The 16,405-nt window shown below is 42.8% G+C and overlaps 1 protein-coding gene across 5 annotated transcripts in view; it reads left to right on the top strand.

Moving 5' to 3' along the window:
• The window catches only part of sipa1l3 (signal-induced proliferation-associated 1 like 3), a 213,458-nt gene that overhangs the window by 155,757 nt on the left and 41,296 nt on the right, over positions 1-16,405 (top strand). For all 5 annotated transcript variants that reach the window (XM_061878158.1, XM_061878159.1, XM_061878161.1 and 2 more), the window contains 6 exons: positions 198-372; positions 464-567; positions 3,753-3,910; positions 8,598-9,180; positions 12,429-12,527; positions 12,621-12,796. In XM_061878158.1, the coding sequence (XP_061734142.1) occupies positions 198-372; positions 464-567; positions 3,753-3,910; positions 8,598-9,180; positions 12,429-12,527; positions 12,621-12,796 (1,295 nt within the window). The remainder of the gene's footprint in view (positions 1-197; positions 373-463; positions 568-3,752; positions 3,911-8,597; positions 9,181-12,428; positions 12,528-12,620; positions 12,797-16,405) is intronic.

The following is a 16,405-nucleotide window of genomic DNA, read 5'->3' as shown; positions in this document are numbered from 1 at the left end:
ACTCAAATGTATAAGCACAGGCCTAAATTTACCGCATGCCTTTGGTAAGTGCCGGAGTGAGAAGAGGTTTTAAATTAATTAGCGCCCCGGCGGCAATTCAAGGAAATACGGTAGATACAATTATTCTAACACTTCTATTTATGAGTTGTATTAGTTCCCTGTTCGAGTCTTGACGTGGTCTCCATGTGCCCTCCCAGCTAAGTCAGAAGCACAAGGTGGGTGTGCTGCTGTGCCGCGCGGGCCAAAGCACCGAGGAGGAGATGTATAACAACGAGGACGCCTCGCCCGCCTTCTCAGCCTTTCTGGAGCTACTAGGCGAGCAGGTCCTCCTCAAGGGTTTCACCAAATACGCCGCACAGCTCGACACCAAAAGTAAGAACATCTCGAGATGAAAAGGAGAGAAATATATGTTTGCGTGTTACACTTCAACTTATGAAATTGGAATGGCTTTGTGGTACCGTAGCGGACTCGACTGGCACCCACTCCCTGTACACCGCCTACCAGGGCTATGAGGTCATGTTCCACATCTCCACCATGCTGCCATACATGCCCAACAACCCCCAGCAGGTAAGAAGAAGGCATCCAAGCTTTTCACTAAAAGTCTAGGGACTCAAAAATCTGCGAAGTCTAGTGTGTTGCAGTAATGACCTCTATCAATGTTTACTTATATAGTCCTAAATCACTAGTGTCTCAAAGGGCTGCACAAGCCACAACCACATCCTTGGTTCAGATCCCAAATATGGGCAAGGAAAAACTCACAACCCAATGGAACAATGAGAAACCATGGAGAGGACCGCAGATGTGAGAGTCCAGTCCATAGTGGATCTAACGTAATAGTGAGAGTCCAGTCCATAGTGGATGTAACGTAATAGTGAGAGTCCAGTCCATAGTGGATCTAACATAATAGTTTGAGAGTCCAGTCCATAGTGGATCTAACATAATAGTGTGAGAGTCCAGTCCATAGTGGATCTAACATAATAGTGAGAGTCCAGTCCATAGTGGATCTAACATAATAGTGAGAGTCCAGTCCATAGTGGATCTAACATAATAGTGTGAGAGTCCAGTCCATAGTGGATCTAACATAATAGTGTGAGAGTCCAGTCCATAGTGGATCTAACATAAAAGTGAAAGTCCAGTCCATAGTGGATCTAACATAATAGTGTGAGAGTCCAGTCCATAGTGGATCTAACATAATAGTGTGAGAGTCCAGTCCATAGTGGATCTAACATAATAGTGTGAGAGTCCAGTCCATAGTGGATCTAACATAAAAGTGTGAGTCCAGTCCATAGTGGATCTAACATAATAGTGAGAGTCCAGTCCATTGTGGATCTAACATAATAGTGTGAGAGTCCAGTCCATAGTGGGTGTAACATAATAGTGAGAGTCCAGTCCATAGTGGGTGTAACATAATAGTGAGAGTCCAGTCCATAGTGGATCTAACATAATAGTGTGAGAGTCCAGTCCATAGTGGATCTAACATAATAGTGTGAGAGTCCAGTCCATAGTGGATCTAACATAAAAGTGTGAGTCCAGTCCATAGTGGATCTAACATAATAGTGAGAGTCCAGTCTGTTGTGGATCTAACATAATAGTGAGAGTCCAGTCCGTTGTGGATCTAACATAATATTGTGAAAGTCCAGTCCATAGTGGATCTAACATAAAAGTGAGAGTCCAGTCCATAGTGGATCTAACATAATAGTGTGAGAGTCCAGTCCATAGTGGATCTAACATAATAGTGTGAGAGTCCAGTCCATAGTGGATCTAAAATAATAGTGTGAGAGTCCAGTCCATAGTGGATCTTACATAAAAGTGAGAGTCCAGTCCATAGTGGATCTAACATAATAGTGAGAGTCCAGTCCATAGTGGATCTAACATAAAAGTGAGAGTCCAGTCCATAGTGGATCTAACATAATAGTGAGAGTCCAGTCCATTGTGGATCCAACATAATAGTGAGAGTCCAGTCCATTGTGGATCTAACATAATAGTGTGAGAGTCCAGTCCATAGTGGATCTAACATAATAGTGTGAGAATCCAGTCCATAGTGGATCTAACATAATAGTGAATCTAACATAATAGTGTGAGAGTCCAGTCCATAGTGGATCTAACATAATAGTGAGTGTCCAGTCCATAGTGGATGTACCATAATAGTGGGAGAGTCCAGTCCATTGTATCCCTGTTCTTGATTGGCCTGCAAACTCACCTGGTCCTTAAACCAGGTACTGGTAGATTTGGCACTGTGTGCAGGTGCCAAGTCATGTTGGAAAATGAAATCTTCACCTCCATAAAATTGGTCCGCGGCAGGCAGCTTAAAGTGTTCTAAAACTTCCTGGTAGACTGCTGCATTGACCCTAGACCTTAGGAAACACAGTGGACCAACACCAGCAGATGACATGGCACCCCAGACCATTACCCATTGTGGAAATTTGACACTGGACTTCAGGCAACGTGGATTCTGTGCCTCTCCTGTCTTCCTCCAGACTCTGGGACCTTGATTTCCAAAGGAGATACAAAATTTACTTTCGTCTGAAAACATAACTTTGGACCACTCAGCAGCAGTCCAATCCTTTTTGTCTTGAGCCCAGGCGAGACGCTTTTGACGTTGTCTCTTATTCAAGAGTGGCTTTACACAGCTGAAGCCCATATCTTGCATACGTCGGTGCGTGGTGGTTCTTGAAGCACTGACTCCAGCTGCAGTCCACTCTTTGTGGATCCCCCCCACATTTTTGAATTGTTTGACCATCCTCTCCAGGGCGCGGTTATCCCTCTTGCTTGTACACTTTTTTTCTACCACATCTTTGTCTTCCCTTGGCCTCTTTATTAATGTACTTGGACACAGAGCTCTGGGAACATCCAACCTCTTTGGCAATGACCATTTGTGTCTTCTTTAAAGTATCAATGGTCATCTTTTGGACAGTTGTCAAGTCAGCAGACTTCCCCATGATTGTGTGTCATACAGAATCAAAACCAGAGACCATTTTAAGGCTTTTCCAGGTGTTTTGAGTTAGTTAGCCGATTAGAGTGTGGCACCAGGTGTCTTCAATATCTGACCTTTTCACCATATTCTAATTTTCTGAGATGTTGAATTTAGGGTTTTCATTGGTTGTCAGCTAGAATCATCTCCTTTTTGGCAAAAAAAAAACACTTGAAATGTATCAGTCTGTTTGGAATGAATGTATACATTCTACAAGTTTGACTTTCTAAATGGAATTAATGAAATAAATCAACTTTTTCATGATATTCTAATAATATGACCTCACCTGTAAATGTACTCGCACCACCATAAATGGTGCAATACCCCCACCCAGAGGCGTCCACTTTGTAGTCAGGTCCTCACTCAAGCCGCTAGGTGGCAGCACATAACATAGGAAAATGATGCTGTCAAGATGAAATTGAATTAGTGAACTATAAGGTTGATACAACAACAACAAAAAAGAAATAAAACATTTGGAGATGTTTAATGTGGCGAACCCAATGGTTATAGTTAAAAATAAATAAAACCAAGACATTATTCAATCTCCAACCTGTGACATCATGCAGGCTGCATTACATCATTGCTCCTATCACACAAAGAGGGTCTTGGCAAGCAGCACAGCACAGCCTGCCATCTTGTGCACAAACACACAAATAGCCCACACAGAATGTGACAAAGAGCTGTTGTGAAGAGACTCCTGCAAGACTGTCTCCTGCCAGTCATGTCCGTGTCCGCCATGTTGCTTCATTCCTTTATTTCTAAGCTGCCTTCCTCTCCTCAGCTGCTCAGGAAGAGGCACATCGGGAACGACATCGTCACCATCATCTTCCAGGAGAGCGGGGCGTTGCCTTTTACCCCCAAGAACATCCGCTCGCACTTCCAGCACGTCTTCGTGATCGTCCGTGTGCACAACCCCTGCTCGGACAACACCTGCTACAGGTAAATGTTTGATTCAAAACACCGTGTCTGGACCACTTTGTCACTTATTAATGGCTGCCATAGTGCACACTGCCCCTGGATGCTCTATTGGTGGTCTTTTTTATGTAGAAGGAAGCATTAAATGAGTCATTTTATTTATATTATTTATTGTTATTAGAGTCCATTCCACAGTGGATCTAACATAATGGTGAGAGTCCAGTCCATAGTGGATCTAACATAATAGTGAGAGTCCAGTCCATTGTGGATCTAACATAATAATGAGAGTCCAGTCCATAGTGGATCTAACATAATTATGTGAGAGTCCAGTCCATAGTGGATCTAACATAATAGTGAGAGTCCAGTCCATAGTGGTTCTAACATAATAGTGAGAGTCCAGTCCATAGTGGATCTAACATAATAGTGAGAGTCCAGTCCATTGTGGATCTAACATAATAATGAGAGTCCAGTCCATAGTGGATCTAACATAATAGTGAGAGTCCAGTCCACAGTGGATCTAACATAATAGTGTGAGAGTCCAGTCCATAGTGGATTTAACATAATAGTGAGAGTCCAGTCCATAGTGGATCTAACATAGTAGTGAGAGTCCAGTCCATAGTGGATCTACCATAATAGTGAGAGTCCAGTCCATATTGGATCTAACATAATAGTGAGAGTCCAGTCCATAGTGGGTGTAACATAATAGTGATAGTCCAGTCCATAGTGGATCTAACATAATAGTGAGAGTCCAGTCCATAGTGGATCTATCATAATGGTGTGAGAGTCCAGTCCATAGTGGATCTATCATAATAGTGTGAGAGTCCAGTCCATAGTGGATCTAACATAATAGTGTGAGAGTCCAGTCCATAGTGGATCTAACATAATAGTGTGAGAGTCCAGTCCATAGTGGATCTAACATAATAGTGTGAGAGTCCAGTCCATAGTGGATCTAACATAATAGTGTGAGAGTCCAGTCCATAATGGATCTAACATAATTGTGTGAGAGTCCAGTCCATAGTGGATCTAACATAATTGTGTGAGAGTCCAGTCCATAGTGGATCTAACATAATTGTGAGTCCAGTCCATAGTGGATCTAACATAATAGTGAGAGTCCAGTCCATAGTGGATCTAACATAATAGTGAGTCCAGTCCATAGTGGATCTAACATAATTGTGAGTCCAGTCCATAGTGGATCTAACATAATAGTGTGAGTCCACTCCATAGTGGATCTAACATAATAGTGTGAGAGTCCTGCCCATAGTGGATCCAAACATAATAGTGAGAGTCCAGTCCATAGTGGATCTAACATAATAGTGAGTCCAGTCCATAGTGGATCTAACATAATAGTGAGTCCAGTCCATGGTGGATCTAACATAATAGTGAGTCCAGTGCATAGTGGATCTAACATAATAGTGAGAGTCCAGTCCATAGTGGATCTAACATAATAGTGTGAGTCCACTCCATAGTGGATCTAACATAATAGTGTGAGAGTCCTGCCCATAGTGGATCCAAACATAATAGTGAGAGTCCAGTCCATAGTGGATCTAACATAATAGTGAGAGTCCAGTCCATAGTGGATCTAACATAATAGTGAGTCCAGTCCATAGTGGATCTAACATAATAGTGAGTCCAGTCCATGGTGGATCTAACATAATAGTGAGTCCAGTGCATAGTGGATCTAACATAATAGTGAGAGTCCAGTCCATAGTGGATCTAACATAATAGTGTGAGAGTCCTGCCCATAGTGGATCCAAACATAATAGTGAGAGTCCAGTCCATAGTGGATCTAACATAATAGTGAGAGTCCAGTCCATAGTGGATCTAACATAATAGTGAGTCCAGTCCATAGTGGATCTAACATAATAGTGAGTCCAGTCCATGGTGGATCTAACATAATAGTGAGTCCAGTGCATAGTGGATCTAACATAATAGTGAGAGTCCAGTCCATAGTGGATCTAACATAATAGTGTGAGAGTCCAGTCCATAGTGGATCTAACATAATAGTGTGAGAGTCCAGTCCATAGTGGATCTAACATAATAGTGAGAGTCCAGTCCATAGTGGATCCAACATAATAGTGAGAGTCCAGTCCATAGTGGATCTAACATAATAGTGGAGTCCAGTCCATAGTGGATCTAACATAATAGTGAGTCCAGTCTATAGTGGATCTAACATAATAGTGGAGTCCAGTCCATAGTGGATCTAACATAATAGTGAGTCCAGTCTATAGTGGATCTAACATAATAGTGGAGTCCAGTCCATAGTGGGGCCAGCAGGAGATCATCTTGAGTGGAGACAGGTCAGCAGCGCAGAGATGTCTGTACCTGATGCAGAGAGGAGTGGTCCACCCCAGGCCCCAACATTGAACAGCTAGTGCGACATCTGTGGTCACCTAATAAACTGTACACACACGAGAGTGGGGCAGAGGAGAAAAGAAAAGAGACGGCAGATCAACTGGTCTAAAAAGGGGGTCTATTTAAAGGCTGGAGTATACAAATGAGTTTTAAAGTGAGACTTAAATGCTTCTACTGAGGTAGCATCTCGAACTGTTACCAGTAGAACATTCCAGAGTACTGGAGCCCCAATAGAAAACGCTCTATAGCCCGCAGACTTTTTTTGTGCTTTGGGAATCACTAATAAGCCGGAGTCTTTTGAAGGCAGATTTCTTGCCGGGACATATGGTACAATACAATCGGCAAGATAGGATGGAGCTAGACCGTGTAGTATTTTATACGTAAGTAGTAAAACCTTAAAGTCACATCTTAAGTGCACAGGAAGCCAGTGCAGGTGAGCCAGTATAGGTATATATGTATGTATATATGTATATAAAGGTATATACAGTATAGGTATATATGTATGTATATATGTATATAAAGGTATATACAGTACAGGCGTAATGTGATCAAACTTTCTTGTTCTTGTCAAAAGTCTAGCAGCCGCATTTTGTACCAACTGTAATCTTTTAATGCTAGACATGGGGAGACCCGAAAATAATACGTTACAGTAATCGAGACGAGACGTAACCAACACATTTATGTGCCCATGAATTACAAACAACGTTTCCATATGAGTTGGGAAATTGTGTTCGATGTAAATATAAACAGAATACAATGATTTGCAAATCATTTTCAACCCATATTCAGTTGAATATGTTACAAAGACAACATATTTGATGTTTTTTTTGTGCAAATAATCATTAACTTTAGAATTTGATGCCAGCAAGACGTCATAAATAAGTTGAGAAAGGTGGCAATAAATACTGATAAAGATGAGGAATGCTCATCAAACACTTATTTAGAACATCCCACAGGTGTGCAGGCTAATTGGGAACAGGTGGGTGCCATGATTGGCTATAAAAACAGCTTCCCCCAAAAATGCTCAGTCTTTCACAAGAAAGGATGGGGCGAGGTACACCCCTTTGTCCACAACTGTGTGAGCAAATAGTCAAACAGTTTAAGAACAACCTTTTTCAAAGTGACATTGCAAGAAATTTAGGGATTTCAACATCTACGCTCCATAATATCATCAAAAGGTTCAGAGAATCTGGAGAAATCACTCCACGTAAGCGGCATGGCCGGAAACCAACATTGAATGACCGTGACCTTCTATCCCTCAGACGGCACCGTATCAAAAACCGACATCAATCTTTAAAGGATATCACCACATGGGCTCAGGAACACTTTGGAAAACCACTGTCACTAAATACAGTTGGTCGCTACATCTGTAAGTGCAAGTTAAAGCTCTACTATGCAAAGCCAAAGCCATTTATCAACAACATCCAGAAAAGTCGCCGGCTTCTCTGGGCCCGAGATCCTCTAAGATGGACTGATGCAAAGTGGAAAAAGTGTTCTGTGGTCAAACGAGTCCACATTTCAAATTGTTTTTGGAAATATCCGACATCCTGTCATCTCGACCAAAGGGGAAGCGAACCATCCAGACTGTTACCGACGCAAAGTTCAGAAGCCAGCATCTGTGATGGTATTGGGGTGCATTAGTGCCCAAGGCATGGGTAACTTACACATCTGTGAAGGCACCATTAATGCTGAAATGTGCATACAGGTTTTGGAACAACATATGCTGCCATCTAAGCGCCGTCTTTTTCATGGACGCCCCTGCTTATTTCGGCAAGACAATGCCAAGCCACGTGTTTTAACAGCATGGCTCCGTAGTAAAAGAGTGCGGGTACTTTCCTGGCCGGCCTACAGTCCAGACCTGTCTCCCATGGAAAATGTGTGGTGCATTGTGAAGCGTAAAATACGACAGCGGAGACCCCGGACTGTTGAAGGACTGAAGCTCTACATAAAACAAGAATGGGAAAGAATTCCACTTTCAAAGCTTCAACAATTAGTTTCCTCAGTTCCCAAATGTTTATTGAGTGTTGTTAAAAGAAAAGGTGATGTAACACAGTGGTGAACATGCCCTTTCCCAACTACTTTGGCACGTGTTGCAGCCATGAAATTCTAAGTTAATTATTATTTGAAAAAAAGATCAAGTTTATGAGTTTGAACATCAAATATGTTGTCTTTGTGGTGAATTCAACTGAATATGGGTTGAAAAGGATTTGCAAATCATTGTATTCTGTTTATATTTACATCTAACACAATTTCCCAACTCATATGGAAACGGGGTTTGTAATTGAGGTGTCAGAAAGGAGACTGCTATTTAAAGAATGCTACTAAAAAGTGCCACTTTCTTCACATTGCTTCCCCCCAGTGTTGCTGTGACGAGAATGAAGGACGTGCCTCCTTTTGGCCCGCCCATTCCCAGCAGCGTCACCTTCCGTGACCCGGACACTTTCCGACACTTCCTTCTGGCCAAAATCATCAACGCGGAAAACGCGGCGCACAAGTCTGAAAAATTCCACACCATGGCGACGAGAACGAGGCAGGAGTACCTGCGAGACCTGGCCGAGAACTGCGTCAGCAGCACCCCCATGGACTCGGCCGGCAAGCTCAACAACCTCATCTCCTTGGCCTCCAAAAAGCGCGAGCGCTCAAAAGCACGGGAAGGGGCGGAGCTCGGGGCCGACGGGGCGGTGGCCTGGAGGGTCCTGGCCCAGGACTTCAGCGGAGGTGGGGCGGAGCTCCCGTGTGCTCTCGGTGTCTCTGCGGAATACGTCCTCCTGGTGGACTGCTCCACCAAAGAGGTGGTGTTCAACTGCTTCTGCGCCGACGTGATCGGCTGGACCGCCGAGCGCCTGGCCTTGAAGATCTTCTACGGAAGAGGAGACCATATTGGTCTGCGGGTGCCTGAGGGCTGTGCCCAGGACATCAGGGAAATGGTCCAGAGGTTAAAGGTAAGTCCACCAATAGTTCTGGAAATGTGTGGAATGCAAATTTCCTGTTCTGTGAGTCCAGTCCATAGTGGATCTAACATAATAGTGAGAGTCCAGTCCATAGTGGATCTAACATAATAGTGAGAGTCCAGTCCATAGTGGATCTAACATAATAGCGTGAGAGTCCAGTCCATAATGGATCTAACATAATAGTGTGAGAGTCCAGTCCATAGTGGATCTAACATAATAGTGTGAGAGTCCAGTCCATAGTGGATCTAACATAATAGTGTGAGAGTCCAGTCCATAGTGGATCTAACATAATAGTGAGAGTCCAGTCCATAGTGGATCTAACATAATAGCGTGAGAGTCCAGTCCATAATGGATCTAACATAATAGTGTGAGAGTCCAGTCCATAGTGGATCTAACATAATAGTGTGAGAGTCCAGTCCATAGTGGATCTAACATAATAGTGAGAGTCCAGTCCATAGTGGATCTAACATAATAGTGAGAGTCCAGTCCATAGAGGATTTAACATGATAGTGAGAGTCCAGTCCATAGTGGATCTAACATAATAGTGAGAGTCCAGTCCAGAGTGGATCTAACATAATAGTGAGAGTCCAGTCCATAGTGGATCTAACATAATATTGTGAGAGTCCAGTCCATAGTGGATCCAACATAATAGTGAGAGTACAGTCCATAGTGGATCTAACATAATAGTGAGAGTCCAGTCCATAATAGATATGACATAATAGTGAGAGTCCAGTCCATAGTGGATCTATTATAATAACGAGAGTCCAGTCCATAGTGGATCTAACATAATAGTGTGAGACTCCAGTCCATAGTGGATCTAACATAATAGTGAGAGTCCAGTCCATAGTGGATCTAACATAATAGTAACAGCCCAGTCCATAGTGGATCTAACATAATAGTGAGAGTCCAGTCCATAGTGGATCTAACATAATAGTAACAGCCCAGTCCATAGTGGATCTAACATAATATTGTGACTCCAGTCCATAGTGGATCTATTATAATAATGAGAGTCCAGTCCATAGTGGATCTAACATAATAGTGTGAGAGTCCAGTCCTTAGTGGATCTAACATAATAGTGAGAGTCCAGTCCATAGTGGATCTAACATAATAGTGAGAGTCCAGTCCATAGAGGATTTAACATGATAGTGAGAGTCCAGTCCATAGTGGATCTATTATAATAATGAGAGTCCAGTCCATAGTGGATCTAACATAATAGTGGGAGTCCAGTCCATAGAGGATTTAACATGATAGTGAGAGTCCAGTCCATAGTGGATCTATTATAATAATGAGAGTCCAGTCCATAGTGGATCTAACATAATAGTGTGAGAGTCCAGTTCATAGTGGATCTAACATAATAGTGAGAGTCCAGTCCATAGTGGATCTAATATAATAGTGTGAGAGTCCAGTCCATAGTGGATCTAACATAATAGTGAGAGTCTAGTCCATAGTGGATCTAACATAATAGTGAGAGTCCAGTCCATAGTGGATCTAATATAATAGTGTGAGAGTCCAGTCCATAGTGGATCTGACATAATAGTGAGAGTTCAGTCCATAGTGGATCTAACATAATAGTGTGAGAGTCCAGTCCATAGTGGATCTAACATAATAGTGAGAGTCCAGTCCTTATTGGAACTAATATAATAGTGTGAGAGTCCAGTCCATAGTGGATCTGACATAATAGTGTGAGAGTCCAGTCCATAGTGGATCTAACATAATAGTGAGAGTCCAGTCCATAGTGGATCTAACATAATAGTGTGAGAGTCCAGTCCATAGTGGATCTAACATAATAGTGAGAGTCCAGTCCATAGTGGATCTAACATAATAGTGTGAGAGTCCAGTCCATAGTGGATCTAACATAATAGTGTGAGAGTCCAGTCCTTAGTGGATCTAACATAATAGTGTGAGAGTCCAGTCCATAGTGGATCTAACATAATAGTGAGAGTCCAGTCCATAGTGGATCTAACATAATAGCGTGAGAGTCCAGTCCATAATGGATCTAACATAATAGTGAGAGTCCAGTCCATAGTGGATCTAACATAATAGTGTGAGAGTCCAGTCCATAGTGGATCTAACATAATAGTGAGAGTCCAGTCCATAGTGGATCTAACATAATAGTGAGAGTCCAGTCCATAGTGGATCTAACATAATAGCGTGAGAGTCCAGTCCATAATGGATCTAACATAATAGTGAGAGTCCAGTCCATAGTGGATCTAACATAATAGTGTGAGAGTCCAGTCCATAGTGGATCTAACATAATAGTGAGAGTCCAGTCCATAGTGGATCTAACATAATAGTGAGAGTCCAGTCCATAGTGGATCTAACATAATAGCGTGAGAGTCCAGTCCATAATGGATCTAACATAATAGTGTGAGAGTCCAGTCCATAGTGGATCTAACATAATAGTGAGAGTCCAGTCCATAGTGGATCTAACATAATAGCGTGAGAGTCCAGTCCATAATGGATCTAACATAATAGTGTGAGAGTCCAGTCCATAGTGGATCTAACATAATAGTGTGAGAGTCCAGTCCATAGTGGATCTAACATAATAGTGTGAGAGTCCAGTCCATAGTGGATCTAACATAATAGTGAGAGTCCAGTCCATAGTGGATCTAACATAATAGCGTGAGAGTCCAGTCCATAATGGATCTAACATAATAGTGTGAGAGTCCAGTCCATAGTGGATCTAACATAATAGTGTGAGAGTCCAGTCCATAGTGGATCTAACATAATAGTGTGAGAGTCCAGTCCATAGTGGATCTAACATAATAGTGTGAGAGTCCAGTCCATAGTGGATCTAACATAATAGTGTGAGAGTCCAGTCCATAGTGGATCTAACATAATAGTGAGAGTCCAGTGCATAGTGGATTTAACATAATAGCGTGAGAGTCCAGTCCATAGTGGATCTAACATAATAGCGTGAGAGTCCAGTCCATAATGGATCTAACATAATAGCGTGAGAGTCCAGTCCATAGTGGATCTAACATAATAGTGTGAGAGTCCAGTCCATAGTGGATCTAACATAATAGTGTGAGAGTCCAGTCCATAGTGGATCTAACATAATAGTGAGAGTCCAGTCCATAGTGGATCTAACATAATAGTGAGAGTCCAGTCCATAGTGGATCTAACATAATTGTGTGAGAGTCCAGTCCATAGTGGATCTAACATAATAGTGTGAGAGTCGAGTCCATAATGGATCTAACATGAGATCCACATTTGTTTGCTTCCTCTCCTCTTATCAGTCTCTAACAGTTGGATGTGAGACAGTAGACATGACGCTGAGGAGGAACGGACTCGGCCAACTGGGCTTCCACGTGCGCTTGGACGGCACCGTAGCCGAGGTACACCTCTTGCAAAATGTATACCTGTGGGAGGTGGTGGCTGCAGGTGGCACAGAAGGTGACCAACACGGTGTCGATGGCGGTGCTGTGCAGGTGGAGGAGTACGGCTTTGCCTGGCAGGCGGGGCTGAGGCAGGGCAGTCGGCTGGTCGAGATCTGCAAAGTCGCCGCGGTGACGCTGACCCACGAGCAGATGATTGACCTGCTGAGGACGTCGGTCACGGTCAAAGTCGTTATCATCCCCCCGTATGAAGAGGGGCGGCCCCGCAGGTATGTTGAACAAAGTCCATTGCATCCAGACTGTGGCACAACTTCTCAGGGTAGCATTTTTACGCTGAGTAAACATTATCAGCAGACCTATGTAAGCGTCAATATATACCTTGATGGTGCAGAAAAAAGACCATCTATTTTTTTTAACCGATTTCCGAACTCTAAATGGGTGAATTTTGGCGAATCAAACGCCTTTCTGTTTATCGCTCTGGAGGCGATGACGTCAGAACGTGACGTCGCCGAGGTAACACACCCACCATTTTCATTTTCAACACATTACAAACACCGGGTCTCAGCTCTGTTATTTTCCGTTTTTTCGACTATTTTTTGGAACCTTGGAGACATCATGCCTGGTGGGTGTGTTGTCGGAGGGTGTAACAACACTAACAGGGAGGGATTCAAGTTGCACCACTGGCAAGAAATCTGCCGCCTTGCCCCATTGAATGTGCCAGAGTGTCTCCACATTTGACCGGCGATGCTAAGACAGACATGGCACAGAGATGTATGGATAACCTGCAGATGCATTTGCAACTATAAAGTCAATGAAATCACAAAGTTGAGTTTTGTTGATGTTGACTTATGTGCTAATCAGACATATTTGGTCATGGCGTGAGTGCCAGCTAATCAATGCTAACATGCTATGCTAATCGATGCTAACATGCTATATACCGGCAGTGCTAAAGCAGACATGGCACAGAGATGTATGGATAACCTGTAGATGCATTTGCAACGATAGTCAACGAAATCACAAAGATGAGTTTGTTGATGTTGACTCCCAGCTAATCGATGCTAACATGCTACGCTAATCGATGCTAACATGCTATTTACCGGCGGTGCTAAAGCAGACATGGCACAGAGATGTATGGATAACCTGCAGATGCATTTGCAACTATATTACGTTTCCTTCCACCCACTTTTAATGCGAAACAAACACTTACCAATCGACGGATTTAAGTTGCTCCAGTGTCAAAAGATGCGAAAGTCCTGATCGTTTGGTCCGCACATTTTACCGGCGATGCTAACGCAGCTATTCGGCCATGCTATGGCTATGAATAGCGTCAATAGCTATTCGCTCAATAGCTTCAGTTTCTTCTTCAATACTTTCATACTCCAACCATCCGTTTCAATACATGCGTAATCTGTTGAATCGCTTAAATCGCTGAAATCCGAGTTTGAATCCGAGCTAATGTCGCTATATCTTGCTGTGGTATTCCCATTGTTTGTTTACATTGGCATCACTGTGTGACGTCACAGGGAAATGGATAGTGTCTTCGAGGATAGCGAAAATAAGGCACTTTAAAGCTTTATTTAGGGATATTCCGAGACTGGTAAAATTTTGAAAAAAACTTCAAAAAATACAACAAGCCACTGGGAACTGATTTTTATTGTTTTTAACCCTTTTGAAATTGTGATAATGTTCCCCTTTAAACAAGAGTTCAGAGTAGGGCTGGGCGATATATGGAATATACTGGATATATCGCAGGTTTGCGATATAGAAAATGACTATATAGTGATATTGGAGTATACGTTCTCACACAGTTGCTTTTAGCTGCTGGCATTACACTACAGACTCTTCTCACTCTTTCTTGTCTCTCCTTCTCACAGAGACATAAAACAAGCGCACCTTCTCACATACGTCACATACTGTCACGCGTGCAACATCATACGCCCTCGCCGAGCAGAGAGGTAGCGGCATGGGCAACATTAGCTGTGATGCTAGCGGAGTGGTGCGAGTGGTAATACGAGAGAGAGAAGGTGCAAATCTGGTAACAAATGAAGGAAGAACTAATTCCCAAGAAAAACAGCAGGGGGTCCTTCGTCTGGCGTCAAGCGGGAAGATGTCGAACAGACAACCGTAATGTCAAGTGTGCTGCAAAAGCGTTGCTACAAAAAGTAGCAGCACTGCTAATATGTAGCATAATTTGAAAAGGGGTCGGGAACCTTTTTGGCTGAGAGAGCCAAGAAGCCAAATATTTAAAAATGTATTTCCGTAAGAGCCATATCATTTTTTTTTAGCACTGAACACAACTAAATGCGTGCATTTTTAAGTAAGAGCAACATTTCTAGAGTATAATAGGTATCTTATTCTTTGTCATATCACTGTTGTTCTGAAGCTAACTGTGGAGGGGGGCGTGGCCTTCAGGCCTGCAGCACAGCGAGGTGTGCCAGGACCGGCATCAAAATCAGCGACAGGTGCGTAGACGGCCCACCTGGGCCTTGTTATCTAATCACCCGTCGCTATGTTATAAGCAGCAGCCAGGAGGAGAGACGGGGTTGGAGCTAGAGCCAGAGCGAGAACGAAAGAGAAAAAGACAATTGCTGGAAAGCAACTGAGAGACTTAATGAAAAATAAAACAATATTGTAACCCTGAAACAGGCGCTCATGTTGATGCTTGGTGGTCTGAAGAACCCCCACTCTAACCAATAAGAAATAAATAACTTCTTACCATTAACGCAACTTCTTGAACAGGTGTGGTAGAAATGCATGAGAATGTTTTATATTTTTTTATATACACTGTGATTACAAGTAGAATTATTCATTACTTATCGTGTTAAGCAACGTCAGCTCAGATTTATCAGAGAGCCAGATGCAGTCATCAAAAGACCCGCATCGGGTTCGCGAGCCATAGGTTCTCTACCCCTGCTCTAGAGAATGAAGAGTGCTTGAAACGCCGCAAATCAACATCTGCGTTCGGTGCCACATCCACAAAATGCCGAAACAATCGTTTCCAGATCAACACCGTATGAAAAAAATAGTCAACAACTAAAGGAGATAACGTCCGCTTTGAGGGCAAAGAACTAAATATTTTTGCCGATATTCCGATATTGTCCATTTCTTAATTAACGATACCGATGTATACAGTGGTGGAATGAACACATTATCATGCCTCATTTTGTTGTGATGCCCGGCTGGATGCATTAAACATTTTAACAATGTTTTCCACAATAAATCAACTCAAGATATGGAAAAAAAATGCCAACATGGCACTGCCATATTTATTATTGAAGTCACAAAGTGCATTATTTTTTTTTAACATGCCTCAAAACAGCAGTTTGGAATTTGGGACATGCTCTCCCTGAGAGAGCATGAGGAGGTTGAAGTGGGCAGGGGGTGTATATTGTAGTGTCAATCAATCAATCAATCAATGTTTATTTATATAGCCCCAAATCACAAATGTCTCAAAGGACTGCACAAATCATGACGACTACAACATCCTCGGAAGAACCCACAAAGGGGCAAGGAAAACTCACACCCAGTGGGACGCCAGTGACAATGCTGACTATGAGAAACCTTGGAGAGGACCTCAGATGTGGGCAACCCCCCCCCCCCCTCTAGGGGCCCGAAAGCAATGGATGTAGAGCGGGTCTAACATGATACTGTGAAAGTTCAATCCATAGTGGCTCCAACACGCAAGAGTTAGTGCTACTAGGGGTTCTGGGTATTTGTTCTCTTGTGATTATCTTGTGTTACGGTGCGGATGTTCTCCCGAAATGTGTTTGTCATTCTTGTTTGGTGTGGGTTCACAGTGTGGCGCATATTTTGTAACAGTGTTAAAGTTGTTTTTACGGCCACCCTCGGTGTGACCTGTTTGGCTGTTGACCAAGTAT

This window comes from Nerophis ophidion, linkage group LG18 (assembly GCF_033978795.1).
Source record: "Nerophis ophidion isolate RoL-2023_Sa linkage group LG18, RoL_Noph_v1.0, whole genome shotgun sequence".
In the NCBI taxonomy this organism is placed as follows: Eukaryota; Metazoa; Chordata; class Actinopteri; order Syngnathiformes; family Syngnathidae; genus Nerophis; species Nerophis ophidion.
The sequence above is the reverse complement of the archived record's forward strand: the minus strand, read 5'-3'. Positions and strand labels throughout refer to the sequence as shown.